General features: G+C 39.9%; 1 protein-coding gene across 3 annotated transcripts in view; it reads left to right on the forward strand.

Annotated features, from left to right (window-relative positions):
* The window catches only part of PHF20L1 (PHD finger protein 20 like 1), a 312,587-nt gene extending 289,798 nt beyond the window's left edge, over nt 1-22,789 (forward strand). For 2 of the 3 annotated variants that reach the window (XM_030219345.1, XM_030219352.1), the window contains exons 18-22: nt 527-626; nt 7,010-7,223; nt 13,680-14,049; nt 20,193-20,358; nt 22,240-22,789. In XM_030219345.1, the coding sequence (XP_030075205.1) occupies nt 527-626; nt 7,010-7,223; nt 13,680-14,049; nt 20,193-20,358; nt 22,240-22,382 (993 nt within the window). In that variant the 3' untranslated portion in view covers nt 22,383-22,789. The remainder of the gene's footprint in view (nt 1-526; nt 627-7,009; nt 7,224-13,679; nt 14,050-20,192; nt 20,359-22,239) is intronic. The other variant, XM_030219361.1, reaches the window with a different exon arrangement.
* Nucleotides 22,790-23,743: the final 954 nt, after the last annotated feature.

Here is a 23,743-nt window from a genome sequence, read left to right on the forward strand (position 1 = left end):
TCTGGCATCTCCCCTTTCCTCTCAGCTCACCCGTGTTTTTCTGCTGGAGGGTATCAGCGGTGAACAGTGATTCAGACACACTTCTTGCACCCACCTCAGAGCCTTCTCTCTGATGCTTCCCACCTCTGCGAAAACAGGAAGTTGTGTCAGAGAGAAGGCTCTGAGTTTGGCACAGACCGCATATAAATTGCTGCTGGCCTCCAGCATCAAAAACCACTTTAAAAAGGTATACTGGGGGGGGAGGGGGGCGGTTAGAGGCAGGGAGAGGTTAAGTCAGACCGTGGAGAGGGCGGAAAGAATGGAGAATGGGGTGGTGATGTCACTTCCAGCGCTGCAAAAAATTCAGGAATGCCGTTCCTCCCCATTCCAGCACAAATTAAGGCCTGGATGCAGGTATGTGTTGTACACATAAAAATGTAATCTTGTTATTAAACTATATACTGCTATTGCATATTTTACAAATTGCAAACTTTATCTGCCTGCAAGTCATGAGTTGTCAATCTTGTTTCCATAATTTTGATGTCAGTGTGAAGAGTGCCTTTGCTGGCAGCATAGTGTATGTATGGGAGTATTAGAAGACAGCATACCAGAACAGTACATCTGTTATATCTGCCGAGACCCACCAGGTAAGAAATCCTCAGTATGAAATCTCATGCTCACTGGCTATATTGCTTACATTTCATCTGTTGGTGAATACCAGTTCTCCAGTAAAACCTTGAAAACTCCATACTCATTATTTTGACACAGGTAGACACATAAGTAAATTTCTTAGGGCGTAAATGTTGGTTTTTTTCTGAGAAACCCCAATATATATGTGTACACACACACATAGAGGAAATCAGAAGCAAGACACAACAGTATGGTCAAAGTAACTTGACTGTAAAAAGACCCAAAAGTCACTTTATAATGAAAAGGACCTGATGCATCCACGTTTCAGCATAGACTTATACCTAAAATATAATTAAAAAGGTACACCTCAACATGTATAAAAAATATGAATTATATATCATACTATACATACAATATAACATTAACATTATAAAAACAAAATTACATAAAAAGAGAAAAACATATTGAGGGGCATTTTCGAAAGAAATGTCATAAGTCAGAATTTGGACGTTTTACAAAGACATCCAAATTCCAAACCGGGAAGGTCATTTTCGAAAAAGATGGACGTCTTTGATTTTAGGCCAGTTTTGAAAAAAAAAAAAAAACGTCCAAGTGTAAAACGTCCAAAGTCAAGCCATTGGAACGTAGGAGGAGCCAGCATTTTTGGTAGACTGGTCCCCCTGACATCCCAGGACAGCAATCGGGCACCCTAGGGGGCACTGCAGTGGACTTCATAAAATGCTTTCAGGTACACATCTCACCATTGCTCCCTTACCTTGTGTGCTGAGCCCCCCAAAACCAACTACTCCCAACTGTACACCACTGCCATAGCCCTTACAGATGAAGGGGGCATCTATATGTGGGTACAGTGGGTTTTGGAGGTCTCGCAGTTTCCTCCACAAGTGTAACAGGTAGTGGGAGTTTGGGCCTGGGTCCACCTGTGCAGTGCACCTACTACTAATGTACTCCATGGACCTGCATGCTTCTGTCATGGACCTGAGTATGACATCTGAGGCTGGCAAGTAATATTCTGCAACACACTTTTTGGGGGGTGGGAGGGGGTTAGTGTTTACTGGGGAAGTAAGGGGAGGTAACCTCTGATTCCCTCCAGTGGTCATTGGTCATTTGGGGCACCTTCTTGTGCCTTATTCGTAAGAAAAACAGATCTAGCTGAAAACGTCTAAGTTTTAGTGCTGGACTTTTTTACTTTCTTCCATTATGGCTGAAAGACGTCCAAGTCTTAGGAACGCCTAAGTCCCGCCTTGAACACACCCCCGATACGCCCCCTTGAGATTTGGACGTCGTCCTGACGGACTTTGGAGAAAGACATCCAAAATGAGGTTTCGATTATACTGATTTGGACTTTTTTGTGAGATGGACGTCCAAATGCTAACTTATGTCACTTTTTGGACATCCATCTCTTTCGAAAATGAGCCTGATTGTGAACAAACACAAAGCCACTTTTCATACCCATAGTACCTGAATGTACGCTCTCAGGAGGTCTCTGTTAAAAAGTTCAGACCAGCTACAAATAAGAACCACTACAGTCAGGTACTGTAGGGCTATTTCCCTGTGAGTCTCACTCTGCTAGTCTCAGCCTGTGAATACAACTATATCCAGATGGAGTCTGTGAACTATGACCCTGTATTTCAGTGAGCAAGCAAATTCAACTTTCTGTTTGTGTCAGCTCTCTGCTTGTGGTAAATCACTGACAGGCCTGGAAAAACTCAAGGACATGCAGTGGGCTACCTGCCCCCCCCCCCCCCCCTTTACCTCCCTGATAAGGAAAAGGGAGTAACACCATGGCGCCAGCAAGCCTGATGAGAGACAGGAATGCCCATCACAATGTAACAATTTGAAGGTCAAGAAAAGGTTGTTTCTTGCTCAGGGAAGGAGCTGGACAAGATCATGATTGGTTGCTGTCTGGTCACCTGAGAATCGGGGACTGGAAGAGCGGGAACGAGAGGGTAAGAAAAGGGTCTGGCAGTTGTTGTCGGTTTTTCGCCTGGAAGATGGGGTAGCTGGAGAGAAGACCAGCGAGACCTGAAGTGGTCCACAACCTTGTGAACTTTCTATCTGAAGAAAGTACCTGTTGGTCCAGCTCTACCGGCCAGAGTGACTGTAATCCTGCTTGCTCCAGAGAGCCTGGGCTATTCTCTAAGACCGACTCGCTGTGGAAGACAGTTTGAGTCTAAGGGGGAAAACCTGTGCCAACCTCATCTGAGAGACCACCCAAGAGTCAGCTCGGTGAGAATTACAGGGGTTTATTTCCGATTAGTCTGGGGTTAGTGAGTGGGTTCTTACCTCAGCAAAGGCGAGTTAGTTCAGAACTGTGGTCAGGAAGATGTGCTGCTAAGTGTATTTCTTCATGACCTAGTCAGTTACAAATCAGGATTGTGTATAACCTAGTAACCAGTGATAACAGTGTTTTAGTTAGACAATACATTCTATAGTTTTCTTATCAGCATAAGGTCTCTATATTTGTACCTAAGCCTTATTGCAGAGTGTATCATTTATATTTTCTTATCTTTATAATAAATTCTAATATATATCAGCTGTGACTTTTCTTTATCACAGTTCTTTACAACGGAAGGAACCTGGGAATTACTCATTGGGTAGCTTTTCCCATAAGAGTTATTTATTGATACATGCTTACAAGTACGTACTTAGGTTTTAGCAAAACCTTTGACACAGTTCCATATAGGCTACTGATAAATAAACTGAGCACCCTTGGTGTAGGCCTTAAAGTGACTGACTAGGTTAGAAACTGGTTGAGTGGAAGGCGACAGAGGGTAGTGATAAATGGAGTTCATTCCAAGGAAAATGATGTTAGCAGTGATGTGCCACAGAGTTCAGTCCTTGCTCCTAAACATCTTTGTGATTAACTGTGAAGGGCTGTCTGGTAAAGTTTGCCTCTTTATGGGTAATACTAAACTCTGTAATAGGGTAGACAGCCCTGGTCGTGTGGATAACATTAGGAGGGATTTAGTGAAGCTTGAAGAATTGTTCAGAAGTTGGCAGCTTAAATGCACAGGAGATGACTCTCCTTCAGTTGAAAGGAAGCTATAGAATGCAGGGGCATAGGATGAAGGTGAAAGGGGATAGATTTAGAAGTAACTTGAGGAAATACTTCTTCACGGAAAGGGTGGTGAATTCATGGAATGGCCTCTGGGTGGAAGTCGTGGAGACAAAAACTGTTTCTGAATTCAAGAAAGCTTGGAACAAGTACACAGGGTCTGAAAGGGAGAGTAGATGGCATGGATGGGCAGACGGCCATATGGTCTTTATCCGCCTTCATTTTTCTGTGTTTCTATAGTGAAGAAGACCAGCATAAATAATATTAAGGTAATTAAGTCATGCAGCTATAATTTTGTTTTAGAGAAGTCATCTAGGTAGTATTGAACAGAACGAAATTGTCACAGTGCCCAGAAACATTTCTTTACTAGAGCTCCAATTTGGCTTTCAAAAGACAAGTTATGGTCAAGAAAGACCCCTAAATAGCTACTAATGTCAGAAGTGTTCCATTCAGGAATGGGGCTATTGAAGGTGAAGACAGGTCGTTTGTGAGCCACATGGTGACACTCTTAGAAGGGTTTAGAATTAAGTGATTGATAGATAGCTAGTGAGCAACTTTATTTAAGCAGAATTAGATCTTTGAGAGGTCAATGTGCAAATAGTCCAAATACTCAAGAAGAAGATTATCTGCATAGTAGAATGTGTGTACTCTCTGATCCTGGGTAAGCATAAGATGTGCAAGGAAGATGTTGAATAGCATGGGGAGAGGACTGACCAGCAAGAAAAAGGAGGTGAGGTTGCCTCTGGTAAGACCTCATTTGGATTCCTGTGTACAATTCTGGAGACTGCACCTTCAAAAAGGTATAAACATAGAGCCGTTCCAGATGGCGGCTATTAACATGGTCATTGGTCTTCATCATAAAGCATATGGGGACAGGCTTAAAGATCTGATTATGTGTGGATTACAATAAATTGTACATAAAATAAATACATAATATGATAGAGATGTTTAAATACCTACGTGGCATAAATGCACAGGAGTCGAGTCTCAATTGAAAGGACGCTCTGGAACAAGGGAGCGTAGGATGAAGGTGAAAGGGGACAGACTCGGGAGTAACCTGAGGAAATACTTCTTCATGGAAAGGGTGGTAAATTCATAGAAATGGTGAAAACAAAGGCTGTATCTAAATACACAAAATCTTGGGACGAGTCCACATCTAAATCAACACAAACATATCTAAATCTGCACCATCCAAGCTGCAGAGGTCTTAAATACAAATCAACTTACGCATCCATCTTTTCCTACATAAGCACACAACTGTGGAACGTGTTACCAAAAGCCTTGAAAACAACGTACAACCAACTAAACTTCCGGAAATTACTAAAGACTAACCTGTTTGAAAAGGCATACATTACCAATCCAACCTAAATGCCTGATCCCTGCAACACAACTAAAGCAAAGTACATACTAGACATAACACAACTCATCCGCTGACTGTTCCATATGAACTCTTTATTACCACTACATCACTTTGTATCTGTCCACACCGGAGTCTGCGAATACCTCTCCAGTACTATGTAAGCCACATTGAGTCTGCAAATAGGTGGGAAAATGTGGGATACAAATGTAACAAATAAATAGGGTCTCTAAGAGAGAGGAAGGGATAATAGATGGTAGAGATGGGCAGACTGCATAGGCCACGTGGTCTTTATCTGCCTTCATTTTCTCTTTCTCTCGCTCTCTCTCTCTGTCTATACAGGTTTTTTTTTTTTAAAGCCTGGTCCCCCTGCCTCTAATGTGGCTTCTTGTAAGTATAGATGCAGTACTAATGTTGGGCTGAGCAGGCAGAAATTCCCTCCCTGGCCTGCTAAAGTACTTGCAGTAGATAATTCAAGGCAATTCCCCAATCGAGGGCCAGTGCAGTTGCTCAGTACCCGTCATCTCTGAGCCATTCCACTACGTCCAGTGCCTTGCTCTGAGGTGATCACATGTTAACAAGTAGACAATAATTCTCTTAAACTCTGTATCTGCAAGTGGTACCTGGATCATCCTGCCCTACCTAGGGTCTTTGATTTGCTGCATTCTATGCACTTTTAACCATGTCCCTATAGTGAAAATTGGTATCTTGCATGATAGTGCTATCATCATCCTACCCTCCAGCTGTTCATTTTTGTCACATTATATAAACTTTGCTCTTCATATAGAATTTCAGTCTAAAAGGTTTTGATTTCTATACATTAAAAAATTATCATTTTGAAATGAATATGCTGGGGTAGATTGCACAGACCAAAAAATATTTTTTGCACCTGATTTATTTTTTCACCACAGTTTCTGGTGTACTTTTTGAAATGTAATTTTGTAACAGGTTGCGAGGCCAAGTAGGCACATATTATTGTGAGCCTATTTTATAAAGACACATTGATGCATAAAACATGTCAAAATTGTGGCTACAATATGGCTGAAAGTACACATACATGTATATATTTTATAACCTATAACCATTTTGATTCTGCCTGCGTTCCACCCAAACTCCTCCCCTGACTACATATATACCTAGGTGATCTATTTTATAATAGTATGTACTGTCCGCATGTATACTAAGTTATCTATATGTGAAAATGCCTTTATAATTTACGCCCCCCCCCCCCCCCCCCCACACACACACACACACTTTAAAAGCATCTTGGCTTTTGTATTGTACTGCTATGGATTTACAGCCTGTCTCACTGACACAGACTACTCAGTAATTACCGTGGATTCTTTTGGATTCGTATTAGATAAATGAAACCTTTATTAGAGGTGCTAAAATCTACAATGATTAAGATATATATAATGATTAAGCTATATACACACAATGATTAGCTATATAACTGAAAAGAAAGCTATAAGACAGATATATATACATATTATACATACATCACTGGTCCTTACATCATCCAGGCTCTTATTGCCGGGGGGGGGGGCGCGTTACAGTGAAAGCCAGGAGCTTTTTAGACCAGGAACAAGTCCTCTAAACAGTACGTACGTTACTTACAGATTATTAGGCTCAGAATTCATGTTCAGAGCTAAGGAAAATTACAGAATGCTTCTCTGTTTAGGTAAACAAGCCATACTGTGGGAACGTGGTCACATGCTTTCCAAGTCCAGGTGGCCAGGCTGACCTCCAAAAGCAAGCACCATCCTCCTCTTCACATACCAAATTAATTAGAGCTGTGTCTTATCTATTTTACAAGAAAAGTTACTTTCGGTCAAAGACAGAAGATTTCAGAGTTAATTATCGATCAAAGCAGGGTTGAAAAGCAATCCTTTAAATCTTCCCTTACATATATGTATGTGAAATTTTAGATATGACATTTGACAAAATTGTCATCATAAAAAGTCCAGTTTTTGTTTTAACCACAGGTCAAAGGTGGAGTGCAAAATATCGATATCATAAAGAATGGTTGAGCAATGGGCATATGTGTGGACTATCATTTTTAAATGAAAACTACTCTCATCTTAATGCCAAAAAGATAGTTTCAACACATCATTTGCTGGCTGACGTGTACGGTGCAAGTGAAATACTGCATGGATTACAGCTGAAGATTGGGATACTAAAGTAAGTTTAGGTTTCTTTTTAACAGACATGTTTTTGAGAGGTTCACAGTTATTTTAATTAATGGCATCTGAAAGACACTGAGTGCAAGGGGTTTACTAGCTAATTTAAGGCTTTCATTTTGTGAGTTTTGAAGTGTAATAATGTTTCTGCAGCTTCATTTGTCCATGTACAAGCAAGCAAGTCAGCCAGCCAGCCAGATTTGTGTTGTCATCTGATGACACAGTGTATGAAAGATATCTTAGAAAAGCCTTTATGCTATACTGATGGTCTGCTATACCTTCCTGTGGTTGTATATGGTCTCCTCATTCTTTTGGGAGCGAGTGTTCTGTTCATATGGTTATGAGGTTTCTTATCTGTATGGTAAGAGAATTGTCTTTCCTCCCTTATGTCTTCCTTCCCTAACTTATCCAAGATTATATTATAAAGTTTCCTTCTCCCCCTTCTTTGTGTATATATCCACTGATGGACTAGGAGCTGTTGTCTGCATTTGTTCATTATATGTGACTGTCTCTGGTAAAAAGTGACTGAAGTAGCAGATCCAAACTCTTGAGAATGGCCAATTTTTCATGTCATGGGGTCCAGGGGCGTGTCTGCGTGGGGCCACAGGGGCCTGGGCCCCCGCAGATTTCGCCCTGGACCCCCCCCCCCTACCGCCGTTAACCCTCCCCCGCCTACCGCCAACCCTTTCCCCTCCTACCGCCGTTACCTACCCCGAGGTCCGCTCCTGCCGGTTTTTTAAACTATTACTTCAGCTGGCGGGGGACCCCAACCCCCGCCAGCCCAGTCGAGGTCTTCTTTAACTTCATCTTCATCCTCGTGCTGTTAAAGCTGCATGATGCATCCTTCCAGTTGGACGGAGTTTGAGTCATCCATGAAGGAAAAGCTTGATTTGATTACTCGTTTTTCTAAACAAAGCTGAAGGCAACTTGCCTTTCTCCATTGCCAAGCAGGATCAAATCAGCCACATCAGTGGTGATATCTAATGTTGACAATACACACATGCTCTCACAGATCGTAGGAAAAATGAGAGGGATTTTCTGAATGTGCATGGGACCTGTACTGCCACCACTTTACTGGTCTCCTCGGTCTGCTTTTGTTTGTGTTACTGTACGGACATATATGTCTGCTCGTGCAGCATTATTTTTTTCTAGCCTCATAGATCATCTGTAAACTTCACCTTTTTCTAGTAATGTGACCCACCTTGCTGGTCTACTATCCTCTTCCATCCCCCAAAATTGAAACTACTACTGCTGTTCATTTCTATAGCACTACTACTAGTCACCCAGTCAAAAGAAATCAATTGGATTCATTTGGCATGATTTACCTTTGGTAGAATCTTGTTGCCAAAGGAATCTGATTTCTTTGACTGAGTGACCAGAGAATTGGATCAAGAACATGTGCTAGATGTAATCTATTTGGATTTCAGCAAAGGTTTTGACACGGTTCCTTATAGGAGTCTCATGAATAAACTCAGTGGGCTGAAGTTAGGTCTCAACATGGTGAACTAGATTAGAAATTGGTTGACAGATATCAGAAGGTGGTGATTAATGGAATTCACTTGGAGAAAGAAAAGTTGAGTAGTGGAGGGCCTCATGGATCAGTGCTGGGGCCAATTCTATTCAATATATTTGTGAGCAACGCTGCTGAATGGTTAGAAGGTAAAATTTGTCTTTTTGCAGATGATATCAAGATTTGCAAGAGTGGACCCCCCCCCCCCCCCCACACACACACACACACACACAGAGGGAGTGGACAACATGAAAAGTGATGTTAGAAGAATAGTCTAATATTTAGCAGTTAATATTTTGGACTTTTTACAAAGCCGCACTAGCGATTCTCACATGGCAAATGAGAGGAAGCCCATAGGAATTGAATGGACATCCTCATTTACCGCAAAGGAATTGATAGCATGGTTTTATAAAAGAGGCCCTTAATGAGAAGCGCAGAGTAGGAGTAGGGAGTAGAAATCCAAGAAACCCGTATGTGCTAGGAGGTGAGAGGCTGATATGCACAGACTGGGAGAAGGGACTTTGTGTGATAGTGTCTGAGGATCTCAAGGTGACGAAGTATGCTAGGCATAACCAGCAAAAGAAAGGAGGTGTATCTCATAAAGATGTATGAGAAGAGACTGGAAGACCTGAATATATCCTGGAGGGATAGGGTAGTTATGATAGATTTTTAAATACTTGAAAGGTATTAATATAGAAACAAATTTTTCCCAGAGACTGCGAAATGTTAAAGGTGTGATAGACTCAAGACTAAGGTCAGGAAATTCTTTTTCATGGACAAAGTAGTCAATCCCTGGAATGTCCTCCCGTGGCAGGAGGTGGAGACAAAAACTGTGATTGAATTCAAAAAGGTATGGGTTGAACACAGATGATACTTGAGTAGAAAATGGATTATATAAAATCAAAACTTAAATGACTGCATGTGTCATGTGTTGATTGGTGTTTAGACGGCAGCTCCAGCTTTGAAGGATTAAGGTGAATGCTGAGCAGACTTCTATAGTCTGTGTCATATACATGGCAAGATAGATTAGGATGGGCTGGAGAGGGCTACAATGGCAACTCCAGTAGTTGGAACGTAAGGACAGTGCCAGGCATACTTCTACGGTCTGTGCCCCAATGGTGGCAAAGAAAGACTAGGATCAAGTATTTTTATATATACCACATTCATTGTTGGTTTAATCATGAATTGATAATGAGTGTGACTGTTGTACAGGATTGATGGACTGTTCAAGTATTTATCTGCAGTCATCTACTGTGTTACTATGTATGGAGTGCTGTACACAAACGTCTTTCAGTCTATTCAAGACAAGACGAATGGGACAAATAAGACAAACATGTTTCAGTTCTGAAGAGGGGCTGAGACTGGTCCTGCAGTTCCGCGATCAGGGTGGGCAATACTTGTGCTAAACAATTAGCCATGACTTTCGCAAATAGCTTCACATCCACATTCAACAGTGATATTGGACAGTAAGAAGCTGGCTGCAAAAGGTCTTTTCCCTGCTTTAAAAGCACTATAATTTGAGCCAACTGGAGTGAAGTAGGCATCTCACCCATATTGACAATATGATTGACCATGGCTGCCAAAGATGGGGTAGAACACAAACCAATTTTTCTTCTTCTGGTTAGTTGCTATATTAAAGAAGCAATTCTCACTGGGAAAAATGCACACTCCAAAAATCTAGTCAAAAGATCCGCTTGATAATTAAATTCAGTCAAGGAGGAGCACAGTCTGCATAGTCTTAGAAATTGGTTTATGGGCAGATTACTTTTCAGCTTATATGGATGAAAGCTTCAAAATTGTAAATATTGTGGTCAGTACTCAACTGGTATAGGGTGGTAGCCACACCCTCCTCCATCTTCTCAATATAGATATCCAAAAAGTTAATAAAATGTTGATGACTTGTAGCAGTAAACTTAAGGTTTGGATCCAGTAGATTTAGACACTCATCAAGACACTTGTGTCAACTGATATAAAGAATATATCATCTAAATAGCACTTCCATATTTTCACTGAGGCAAAATAGGATGATTTAAGCAATCTTTAAAATATGCCTGTCACAAAGGCAGGAATAGTGAGCCCTTGTTCATGAATTGATAATGAGTGTGACTGTTGGGCAGACTGAATGGACTGTTCAGGTCTTTATCTCCGTCACTTACTATGTTACTGTGTAATATGGGGATATTTTTGTAGTTTGATATAACCAGAGTGGAGCTGTTTAGCTTCAGTAGAGAAAATCTGCACTCTCTTACTGTACAGAGTTGGTAAACAAATGACTTATGGCAGCTGTTGCTGCACAAGGGTCTTCCACCAAGTATTGAGTCAAGGAATGTGAAAACTTACACAGTCATGACTTTCTGGGGTTTTTTTTTTTTTACTCTTAATTTTTTTGAATGTCTGTAGTTGCTCTCTGTACTTTTAATATGAAAGTACATTGTGTAGATAAGTGAAACAAACCCCTACAATAATTCATTTTAAATTGAATTTTCTAGGCAGAATGTGAATAATCTACAAGGGTATGAAGACTTACAAGGCACTTGAAAGATCTTGGTGTCTAGTATCCAAAATAATATGTTACCATTGAATATAATTGTATGGTCCCATTCTAGTCTCCCCCCCCCCCCTAGATGTTATTAGGGGAGTTGACCAGTACTCAGTGACAATGGACCAGGCATTTCACCGAGCACTGGGAGACCAAAGGCTGCCTCATTGAGACCTCTAGACTCCATCTCATTCCAACAGACATGTGCCTGTCTTCTGTTAGTCTGAAACTTAGGAGATAATAATATTCTGGGTCCTCTTCATTTACAGAGTCTGATCATATTCTGCTATATAGAGAGGGTATCAAACTTGTGATTTTCATCTGTTAGACTGATTGTCTAATGTCAGAATCTGGGAAAATCTATTATTATATACATCTGATTCCATCACTTGTGTTAGTAAGGAAGAGAAGGAGAAACGGTTTTTAGTTCTGAAGATTACAGATTTTAATACTCACCAAGTAACATACAATTGCAATGCACGCATATATTCTTTCAAGAAGAGGTCCGTGTGGCAGGACCCTATCAGTCTGACATCCAGGAGTTCTCTCTTTTTTGCACTAAAAGTTGCCAGCTTTTTATACTCTCCTGACTGCATTGAATTCTATAGATCTTGTTATCAATCTACTTTATCAAATTACATACTGACCGCAAAACGTGATGTTCTAACACCTACCCCCCCCCCCCCCCCCCCCCGAGTTTCCTGTTCTTTCACATCTACCATAGGTGTTATTTGCTTCATGCATTTTTAATCAGTTTCGTTTCTCTTGTCAATTGTTCAGTTTCATTTCTCCACTGCCAACTGTTCTGTATTAGAAACTTCTTTTAAGCAACCGGCCATTTTCCTTGACCTAAATTATCCAGCAAGCAAACCCTTAGGCCTCAAATCTAGGCTCTAGGTTTTTAAACTTTAACCATATCTCTATACCGTCCATAATATTGTGGGATACGCTACAGTTTGGTTCCTAGTGTGCCTCTTTGAACAGAGGCACTCGTGCTTTAATAATGTGGTTTCTGAAACAAACTTTTATCTTCTACTGTTTGTTCTATTTTACAAGTGGAAGTTGACAGTTTATGAAGGTGAAATGAAATAAAATAACAAAGTTAAAAACATGTTCATTCTACTATTAGTATTTCCAGAAATCATCTGTATCCTACCTACCAAAATTCATTGCAGGTAATGTGTTAAATTACAGGCACTTACTTGTAACTTTTTAGTATATGTTATGTTATAACTACTGTCTATCAAAAATTGAGTGTGGAGTATCAGTTAGTAAGAACTTGGGAACTGGGTGGCAAGTGATATAACTTTTTAACAATGTACTGTAAAGTTGTGGTTTTCCTGTGTATTTGGAACACAAACTATCACCTGACTTGTGGTCTTAGCAACCACAATATTTTGTCTGGATTCACCACTAATGGAATTCTGCTTTGGAATTCTAAATTTGAGTTTTAAACTAGAGAATGACACGGGGACGGGGACCCACAGTAACCTCAGTGATGGGGATGAAGACAGAGCCCGTGAGGACAGGGACAAACTTTGTCCCCATGTCACTTTCTCCTTTGAAGCCTGTTAATGAACTGAACTGTTATTTATGTTTGTTTGATGCAGACGACAATATTTTTATTTTTTGGAAAAACAAGCAAATATGCTAGTCACAGCTAGCAAAATTTGCATAGGGGATCCTGTACATCCTGCTACCAGCACGTCTTCTAAGAAAACATCTTCTATTGCAGGAGGGACTGTGGAAGACAGGAGAGCTAGACTGAATCTTGAGATTGTTAATGACTTCTTATTCATCTACAGATTAAAAAATCATAGCAGTGCTTCATAGGGCATATTTCTTCCCTCTAGGGCATACAGAACGGGTTGTATTTTGTACCCCTGGACATTTTAATAGGGTGGGTTAGGGTTCCTTGGGGTAGTAGAAGTCAGCTATTGTTGAGGTTGGAAGGGTTGGTGGTGGTAGGAGGGTTTATTTTAGCTGCTCATTGTTATTATTGTTTTCTATTTGTAAGGTATACACAACAGTTGCACAGCATATTGTTCCTTTTTATACTTTAATAAAAAGGTTTAAATATAAAATCATACGTGTTCGAGGCTTCTGCAGATGAGAACAGGGCCCATGGGGATGGGACGGAGACAGAACCCACGGGGATGGGGACAAATCTTTTTCCCTGTGTCATTCTGTATTTTAAACTTTATTATTTATTCAGCTTTCATCCTGTTTTAATAATTCCCACACTCCAGCTAAAAATGTGAATAAATATTTCCTAGGTTATCTTTGACTGCAGGAAATACATATTCCTTTGTACAGTGGAGCAGATTGTCCCTTCATAATAAATAGCTTCCTTTTCAAGAAAATAAAGAATAAAAACTATCTTTAATATCCTTTTCCATTATTTTAAGGAATAAAGAGCATCCTGACCTTCGTTTTTGGGCATGTTCGGGGACCTGGAAAGAGCAAGATCAAGTAACTGTTGAAGTAGAGAAAAAAGTGATTTTTCAAGACGCTATCAGTCCACCTCAGAGGACACTATATGGGCAAACTCGTAAACAACAACCTATTTTACCCCAAAAGATGGAAGAGACTTACATTATAAGTGAGCATAGTTACCAAAAGCCACCGAGTTTTAGTCAGGACTTCAAGTCTGGTCATGACCCAGCCAGCTCAGAGGATGAGGAGACTAGTAGTTTTGATGAAGAAGATCGGGAATGTCTTTCAGCAGATAAAAGGTGTTTTCAGTACTCATTGAAAGAGGGTGCTATGAATAAGCAGGTAAGAGCCATGTATAAATGTGAATAAATTCAAGTGATGATCAATCAACTGAATTAGGAAGGTATGTTATAGCCTCAAAAAAGGATCTTATTGCATAATACAAATAATTACAAAGCTGAAGTAATTTAAGCTCAAACAAAATATAAACTTGAGAAATTATTACCTTAATGGCCTAGACTCGGAAAATGAAGTAAATAGAGTTCTTAATAGTTTCAGAGTTTTTCTTGGAGTAATGGAAGAATGATTTTAAAAGAAATCTGTAGAGCTTCAGAGACCACATCGGAAGAAGGAAACTATTGTGGTTTTGGAAGTTTATATGCTTATAGCACCTTTGGATTATTTTTATGTTGGTTTAGTAGAAAGCATCATAATCTTCAGGGATCCATTTTTCTCCAGAACCAGCATGGCTGTTGCCGCTGTACACCATATGTTTATTTTGGTATGATGCCAAGCTGAATAGAGTAAGCTTATCTTAACCAGATCAGTCCAGGCAAGTAGGTTATGACACCCCCACCCCACCCCTGGAGCCTGCAGATGGTGTCAGAGAAAAAATTAAGAGGTGTAGAGTCCACCCCTGCAAGGCTGGTGCATCAGCTACCCGTATCCAGTATTTCTCGGTCTGTAGCAGATCTGGACTGAGTTGCTAGTTGAAAAGGAGTTAGGCCAGGATTGCAGAATGCAACACCTCTACTTCCTTCACTGGGCTAGGTCAAGGTTCAGGGGCTTCTGGGCAACAGTCCCAGGGGAAGTTGCTTTCTTTTGTCCAAACGGAGGGATATCTTTGTGGGGTGATCCATTTACTTGGTGGTGGTCAGTGGCTGAGGGACCATGGAGCTAGGGACTTTGGTAGCAGGGGAACAGGCTTGGGTCTCAGTCTGAGAGTCAGTCAACCAGTAAAATTGTATAAAAAAAAAAAGACAGCTAGCTACAGAGAAGCTTCCCATCTTGCAGCCAGTTCCTTTCTATGTAGTCTGGTTTCCTTAAGCACTTTAATTCATTTTCTACGGAAAGGAGATTGATTGTGCTCTGGATTTAAAGGATAATTTCTGTTTGTTGCAATGGAAAAGTACCATTGGAGTTTTGGAGTCTGAAGGAATAAAATACCCTAAACACAATTATGAGCCCATCCCGTCAAATTCACCTCCATAACCACTCCAAACTTTTCCCTTCCTGTCTCAGACACTTTGAAGATTCTTGGAGTAACCATTGATTGTAATCTCACACTTGAATACCATGTTAAGAATACAACTAGGAAGATGTTTCAGTCAATGTGGAAGCTTAGAAGACTAAAACCTTTCGTCCCAAGAGGCATTTTTCGCAACCTGGTACAGTCAATGGTGTTGAGTCATCTAGATTACTGCAATGCGCTGTATACTGGCTGTAAAGAGTATATCATCAAGAAACTTCAGACAGCCCAAAACACCGCAGCTAGACTCATTTTGGGAAAATTAAAATACCAAAGTGCTAAACCCCTAACAGAGAAGCTCCCTTGGCTCCCAGTTAAGGAACGTTCTGTGTTCAAAGTTTGCACTCTGATTCATAAAATCATTCATGGAAATGCTCCGGCATACATGTCAGACCTTATTGATTATCACCCAGGAGGAATGCTAAAAGATCAGCACGCACATTCTTGGGACTTCACTTCCCTAGCTGCAAAGGTGTAAAGTACAAACTAATACATGCGTCTTGTTTTTCTTACATTGGCACGCAGCTGTGGAATGCATTACCACTGGATCTGAAAAATATTCACGACCTTATCAACTTTCAAAAATCTTTAAAGACTTTCCTTTTTAACAAGATTTACCATAATAATAATAGGAATTCCAAACACATCACTAATTACTTGATAATCTGTATGCTTTATTGAATTGATTATATCCATTTTGTTACACTTGTTCTTTATGTAACCAATTGTTTATCTACTCTTGATTGGCGCCTGTCATGATGTATTATTGTTAGCCACATTGAGTCTGCAAATAGGTGGAAAAATGTGGGATACAAATGCAACAAATAAATAAATAAATTGTAATTCATAAGTGCATTGCTAGATGCAACTCAGACAAAATCCTTTCTTCCACAACAAAGAATTATCACCTTTCTGTCAATCATGGAAAATATATGAGTTAATACATTTCAGGTTAGAACTTGTTGAGAATGTTGGGTCTTATGGCATCAGCAGTATATGTAACACCAGTAGTACATCTCATTATGAAACTGCCCCAGGGGACCCAATGTTCTCAAATTACTCAGTACTTACAAGATACTGTCCAAATTTCTCATCCACTCAGGTATACTGTCCTAGTGAGTTCACCATTCCAATCTGGACAGAGGAATCCCCTTCCACATTAATTTAAAAAAAATATATAAACCACTTCCCTAAAGATCTGTCCAAAGCAGTGCCCAAAACACAGATTAAATGGACAGACCTAGATAGGCAACTAAGCCCACCTAACTGCCACAGGGTCCTAGGATTCTTACCCTAACAACACATAAATACCACTAAACCTGAACTTGACCTGATTGCTTGGCCACCAGACCTCTGCACCTAAGTTCCTATTAGCCCTTGTCCTTTACCACATTTCAGTCGTCTTAAAGGACAGGAAACTGTTTTTGTTGAATCTCAAGATGGGATGATTTTTTTTTTAATGGAAAGAATGGATGAATTTGTAACTGTTTAGTGTTGGGGGGTTTAAAATTGTTTTGTTTTGTTTTTTTTGCATTGATTTGATGAAATATGTATGTTTTTATTGTGACCCACTGAGAATTATATGATCGAATGGGATATAAATATGACAAATAAATTGAGGTACAACCACTAAAAAAAGTAATAGTATGTAACTGTGATCATAGTACGATCTTTATTGACAGTGTATCCGGCAAAAGACCTAGCCAGATCGCAGGGTCTATGCAAGAGAGTTCCTCTTCAATCCATCCACCAGAAAACGGGGGACCTAAGGTGCAAAACTTGGAATTCTAATACCAGAAGCTTGAATTTAATGTATTCCTGCACTGATAGCCAGTGCAACTAGACTAGGAGAGGACTAACAGTAAAAGTCCCAAGAAGTAACTTTTTGAATGATTTAAAATCTCTAAGATTATCTCTGAAAAACCAATATGTATAGCTTTGCAGTAGTCCAGCACACCAAATGCTGTAGCATGATCAACCATCAAATAGGAAGCTAAAGCAAATAACTTTGAAGCAAAAGAGACAAATAAATCTTCCATAAGGTTAAACGAGTGAAGACAATCTATACGGTGAAAATACATACCTGTAGCAGGTATTCTCCGAGGACAGCAGGCTGATTGTTCTCATAAATTTGCTTTTTGATTAAACTGAGCAGGAAATTGTACACGGTGTGCGCGGTTCGCACTCTAGAAGGCTCTGGCAAAACTTAAATTTTGCTGTAGAAAAATTTGCCATTTCCTGGGCCGCCGTGGATGCCGACCCACATGTGAGAACAATCAGCCTGCTGTCCTCGAAGAATACATGCTACAGGTATGTATCTTCGCTATATTAGTATAGAAATGATAAGTAGTAGTAGAATTCAATTGCATATTGGTATTCATAATAACAAACTGCCTGGGCAGGGCCTTACCCAAGTCTGAAACTGCATTCCAAATGGACGCAAGATTGAAAGTTGGGGTCTCTGAAGCTGAACTGGGTCCACCACTAACTCAACACTCCCCACAGTAACAGAAGCCCTGTTAGTCTCCAGCACAGATCCAGTACCTCTTGTCACTTCATCTGGAACATGTTGACTCGGAGGTTTTCTCTGCACCTCACCAATGGCGCCAGAAGGCTTCCCTCTATCAGCGGACTCCTCCAACGATACACGTAGGGAATCTGATGAAAAGTCTCTGGAGCTCAATGAACTGGGTTGCAGCGGGGGAGTTCGCATATCAGGGGTGAGTGAGATGTCTGAACCAAAGTTCAACGCTGCCCCACCTGATAGCCACTTTTGAGCAGCTGGCAAACCTCGACCCCCTAAATCTGGAGAAACCAGACCCCCACAGGTCACAAAAAAACATCCATAAGTCCTGACATAGCAGAAGTAGGCATCAGCGAGGGTTCTGAGGGAAAAACCCTCACTTTACCCTTCTTCACCATAACTGTTAGACCCGAAGGGAGCACTGCTGCCGCCATCTTGGAACCTCCTGTCAAATGCCTTTTGAAAATCTGGATACACAATATCAGCTGGCTCACCTTTTGGTATCTTGTAAAGCCTTTTAGTAGTTAGTTGTCCAACAAATTCATGTTAATCCAGACAGGCAATCAGATAGCTGTTCAACATGCACAATAAAGGAGAGACAGCTTCTTATCTCTTGTGTTGGAAAATAAGATGTGGAACCAGCCCATCTTGCATGGGAAGATATGAACAGCCAAATATTTATTTGTAGTATGTAATTACAAATCGTATAACCTGCCAATTACCATGGGTCAAAGTGGGGTACAAATCAAAACATGTACAATAAAAACAGGGAAAAGAAGATCCTAGCAGACATACAACTCCTTCAGTCAGAGGAGTAACAGCAAGACATACCATGATTTGGGAACACACATTTGATTTGCATGTATCTCCACTGAACATAGTTTCCTCAGTATTGTTCAAGAATAGGGTCACATGGCAACTAACCTCAGACATTTTTCCTGGATTGAGAGGGCCTCCTATATACACACATCCGTTGATTCATCTTGAGGCAGAAACTGTGTTGAAACTCAAGAGATTATGAAACACTGGTCCTCCTAACTTGGAGAAGTAGCCTAGTGGTTAGTACAGCAGACTTTGATCCTGGGAACTGGGTTTGACTCCCACTGCAGCTCCTTGTGACTCTATGCATGTCACTTAACCTTCCTTTGCCCCAGGTACAAATAAGTTGCACACCCCCCGCAACCAAGAAAAGGCAGTATATCAAGTACCATTCCCTTCCCCCCCCCCCCTTATTGGCTGATACAGATTTGATTCCTGCTCCTGTTGGAGTTATACATTAAGGAACTGATCAGTTTGGGGAATTCAGTTCTCGTCATGCAGAATCCAGCAACTTTGTTGCATCCCAGCATCTGGTTCCCTATCCGTTATAGCCTTGAATTTGCTGGATAATCTCTTAGTCTTCTAGATTCCAGGAAAGATTCCACTAGAACTGTGGTATTCATTAGTCCTAAAGGGCCATAAACAGTTAAGGTTTTCAGGATATCCCAAGAGAATTGCATGCATGTTGTCTCTGTATGAAAGGCTCTCTTAAACCAACCCATTTGTGGCTCTTGAGGACCATCAATGAATATCACTGCACTAGAAGGTCATATGGCTTCTAATGGAAGAGTTCTGCCATCTTGGGTAAGGGAAAGGTCCTAGAGTTTTTCTTGTCCCATTCAAAAACTATTTGATTACTTTCTACATCTATTAGAGCAGTGGTATTCAATTCTAGTCCTCAAGAATCTCCAAGGTTAAAATTTATTTGATAATACCATAAAATAAAATATAAGCAGTTTACATAAAATATTTAAAGTATCATATAAAATCAAATTTACAGATACCTCTAATGAATATGCATGAGATAGATTTGCATAGAATGGGACTAGTAGACATTCAGATCTCTCTCGTGCATTTCATTAGGGATATCCTGAAAACCTGATCCATTGGATGCCGTCTGAGACCAGGGTGTTAGTATGGTCTTAAGATTAACTAAGTGCAATTGTCAAGTATCACAATCATGTAGAAGGTAAATCCTCTGTTCAGTCTTTAGTTCATTTTATGTGGTGCTTACTTCTATTGAAACCTCCCTTCAAGCCACTTGCAGTGTATTGGAACCTCAGTATTTAACCCAGCTGACAAAAGCTGCTGTTGATGTACCGGACTTCTGTGAGCTAAAGTACCTGGCCTAGAAGAGTTTGTTTTTTGTGGCAATCACTTTGACACACAGGTAAGGTGGTTCTGTACATAAATTCCATGTTCTACCTAGTGTGCTGTCTGGTTTCCACCTTAACCAATCGGGTACCTTTTCCAACATTTCTTCCTAAGCCACATGTCCACAAAAATGAATGCACTTTGCATTGTTTGGACTGCAAAAACGTACTTATTCTTGTAGAATTGTAATTTTATAATCTTGAAAGCATACTGACTTGTATTTGTTTTCTTGTATGCAAGGGCAAGAATTCAGCAGAAGGAAACAGAATTCTTGTTTTTAATGAAAAAGAGGCAAGAGACGAAATGGACTTCAATCTTCAATGGCAGCTTAATCTCTTGACCCACATAGAAGACGTACAAAATGAAGTTACCAACAGAATGGATCTGATTGAAAAGGAAGTTGATGGTAATTTATTGAAAATGTGATTCCACAGTAAAGATTCTCTCTCTTTCTAGTTTCATATCCTTTTTCCCTTGGATTCTATATTGCATGCCTAGAGATCCACGCCAAAATCCAGTCGTATTCTATAACAACTTGTGTAACTTCATTGGCTTAACAAGCTAATTAGCATTGATAACAGCACTTAACAAGCAATTATGAGCATTAATTGGCAATAATTAGAATTTACATGCAGAACTGCCAAAGCGTATTCTGTAACGCACTGGGCCTAACTTCTAATGCGCACAGGCAAAAAGGGGCATGGTTATGGGCGGAAAAATGGGAGTTTTGCGGGTGTTCCAAAATTTACATGCATAGTTATAGAATATGGCCCTCTGAACCTAAATCTGCGTTGCGGGATTTATGCCATGTTTTCGTTGGTGTAAATGGAAGCGCATAGTTTTAAGCACTAGGATATCAACTAAGCATATTCTATATACCGCGCCTAAATCTAGGCACTGCTTATAGAATACACTTAGGCGGAAATGTTTTCCGCTCGGATCTTTTAGGCACCATATATAGAACCTGGCCCTTTATGTCCATTTAAGGGTTTAGGGTTTTTTTTGTCCTATTAACCTCATCATTGGTGTTATACTTAAAGCTGAACTCTGATCTTGGGGAGCATCAAGGGGGCAAATCTATTACAGGGTGCCTAGAATTAAGTATCCGGAGGGTGTGTGGTAGGAGCCTAGTCCATAAAGGAACATGGGCGCCTACCTTCCTTTATCAAACACTAGCATAACCGGGTATTATTTTTATTTTTGTTACATTTGTACCCCGCGCTTTCCCACTCATAGCAGGCTCAATGCGGCTTACATGGGGCAATGGAGGGTTAAGTGACTTGCCCAGAGTCACAAGGAGCTGCCTGTGCCTGAAGTGGGAATCGAACTCAGTTCCTCAGTTCCCCAGGACCAAAGTCCACCACCCTAACCACTAGGCCACTCCTCCACACCTAACATTTAGATGCTCACACTTACTGCATGTGTTCCATCTCCTCCTTGCAAATATGCACAATGTAAGTTAACTGGCATATTTCGCAAGCTGATGTGCACGTATTTATTTATTTGTATTTTTTTACCGCCTTTTTGAAGGAGTTCACTCAAGGCGTTGTACAGGAAGAATAAGTCAAACATAAGCAATAGACAATTACAGCAGTAAAAATATTCACACAATACAAAGTATGGCATAATATGCTACATTACACAATAAAACATTTTAATAAACAGTATGGGATGTAAGCAAAGATAGAACATATAGGGCCCTATTTACTAAGCCGCACTGTAGGTGCGAACACTTTTTAGTGCATGCTAAAAATTAGCACACTAATGATAGAGACACCATGGAAACAGAGCCCATAGATAGATAAGATAGTGTATATCTAGCAAAAACATTTACATGCCTAGGTTATAGAATTGTGCCCCCCCCCCCCCCCCCCACCCAAGTCATAATCAAATTACTGAGTTTAAATCAGTTGCAAGTGAAATTTGAGTAATACCATAATAGTTTCAGGCTGTTAAAATATTTAAATGGGATTTGCCCTCTTAGTAAATGACAATAATGGGGCTTACATTAATGCACATTAGTAAATCTAGCCCTTTATTTATATGGAAAATTGTTCATGCTTGACTTGATTTTGCTACTCTATTGCGAACATCTAAAGTAAAGTATTTTAAGATTAGGCAAGTAATTTTCGAGTTCGTTATATCTGGTCTCTTTAACTATTCTGCTAACCTACAGGTACTGTGATATTTGTTCAAATTAAATACCATATTTCAGCCAATGCCATTTGCCAGATTCTCACATTTATCCTAGCTGAACTATTAAATATCTTTTATTTTGATATTCTAGTTCTGGAAAGCTGGTTAGATTTCACTGGAGAACTGGAACCTCCAGATCCTCTTGCAAGACTGCCTCAACTGAAGCGTCGAATTAAACAGCTTTTAACAGACATGGGAAAAGTACAGCAGATAGCAGCTCTCTGCTCCGTATGACCAAAGGAATGAAGAATACTAGGATAGAATGGGTATAAACATGGAATTTTAATTTTTTTTATTCACCGGAATGTTTGAAGAAGAGATATTACAGGCCCTCTGCCATTAGTATAGATGTGGAAGCTTGGAAACTAAAAGGAATAAGCAGTTTGACCAGTCACAAGCTATTTTGACTATGGAAAAAAGGATTTTATGGGCTGAGCTCTGACATACAATGAATACCTCATTCTTCCATGCTTCAAGATGAAAATTTTATTTGAAAGTGAGAAAATTTATTCTTGATCAATCAGGCTGTTTTTAATGGTTCAGAAAAGCTGTTTAACCAAGTGTTCATTGTACAGTTTGTAGCATAAGCACATGTGGAAAGATAGGAAAACTACAAAAATATCAGATAGGCCAAGCCCTGCTTCCCCCCCCCCCCCCCCCCCCCCCACAATACCCAAGGAAAGCAGAACTATTGAACTTTTGAAGAGCATTATTGAAAAATGGACAGAAAAGAAGATATGTCATCTCGGGAGAATTGATGTATCAGACAAAATGCTTGGTGCCAACAAGATTTCCGTTATTTCACTGTCTGAATATTCTCGTACAGAAAGCAAGTAGTCCGAAACTTGCCTGTCAGATAAGCAGCATTTTAAAAAATCTTCCAGTATACATATGTGAGTGGCATGTACAATAGTAAGCAGTTGTGCCAAATAATGCTACCACCAGTGTCAGAGGAACTGGACTCCATACAAATTTCATAGACGAAGAAATCATACATAGTATCAGCAGTCAAAACTTGTTTTATACAAAACTTATTTTTAAAAAATCCATATTTGGGATTGACTACTGTTTGTTCTTTGCTTAGTGATTCTCCTTTGACGTATAGACATAACCTCAGCTGGAATGAGGAATGACAAGAGCAGAAAATGCTGCCTCTGGTTGTAAACTACGTGGCAGAACCACTAGGATAAATGGTAGAGGTAGATTCATTTTAAAGTATTTTTATACATTTTTAAGCTTCACTCATAAATCAGCAATGTCTAGAAACCAAAGGCAACTCGGTTGCTCTGTTTGCGCTTGCTGGATTTTTGAGCCCAGGTTTTTCTATAATCCCTGTGCTCAGGTATGTTGTCACTGCACCAGTGCTTTATATATATATAATTATACATATATAAATAAGTAAAATACATGTTTATATGTATACATGTCTAGTTTTATTACAATAGGCTATATAAATAATGAAGGTTAATATGTAAAATTTTACTTTTTAATACTTTATAAAATATGTATGTACAGGTTTTAAAATTTTGTAGAAAAAAAAAGAAAAGATAAAAAATGACAGAATCTGTTTAACTGAGGACATTAAAATACTTGAA

This window comes from Microcaecilia unicolor, chromosome 1 (assembly GCF_901765095.1).
Source record: "Microcaecilia unicolor chromosome 1, aMicUni1.1, whole genome shotgun sequence".
Classification (NCBI taxonomy): Eukaryota; Metazoa; Chordata; class Amphibia; order Gymnophiona; family Siphonopidae; genus Microcaecilia; species Microcaecilia unicolor.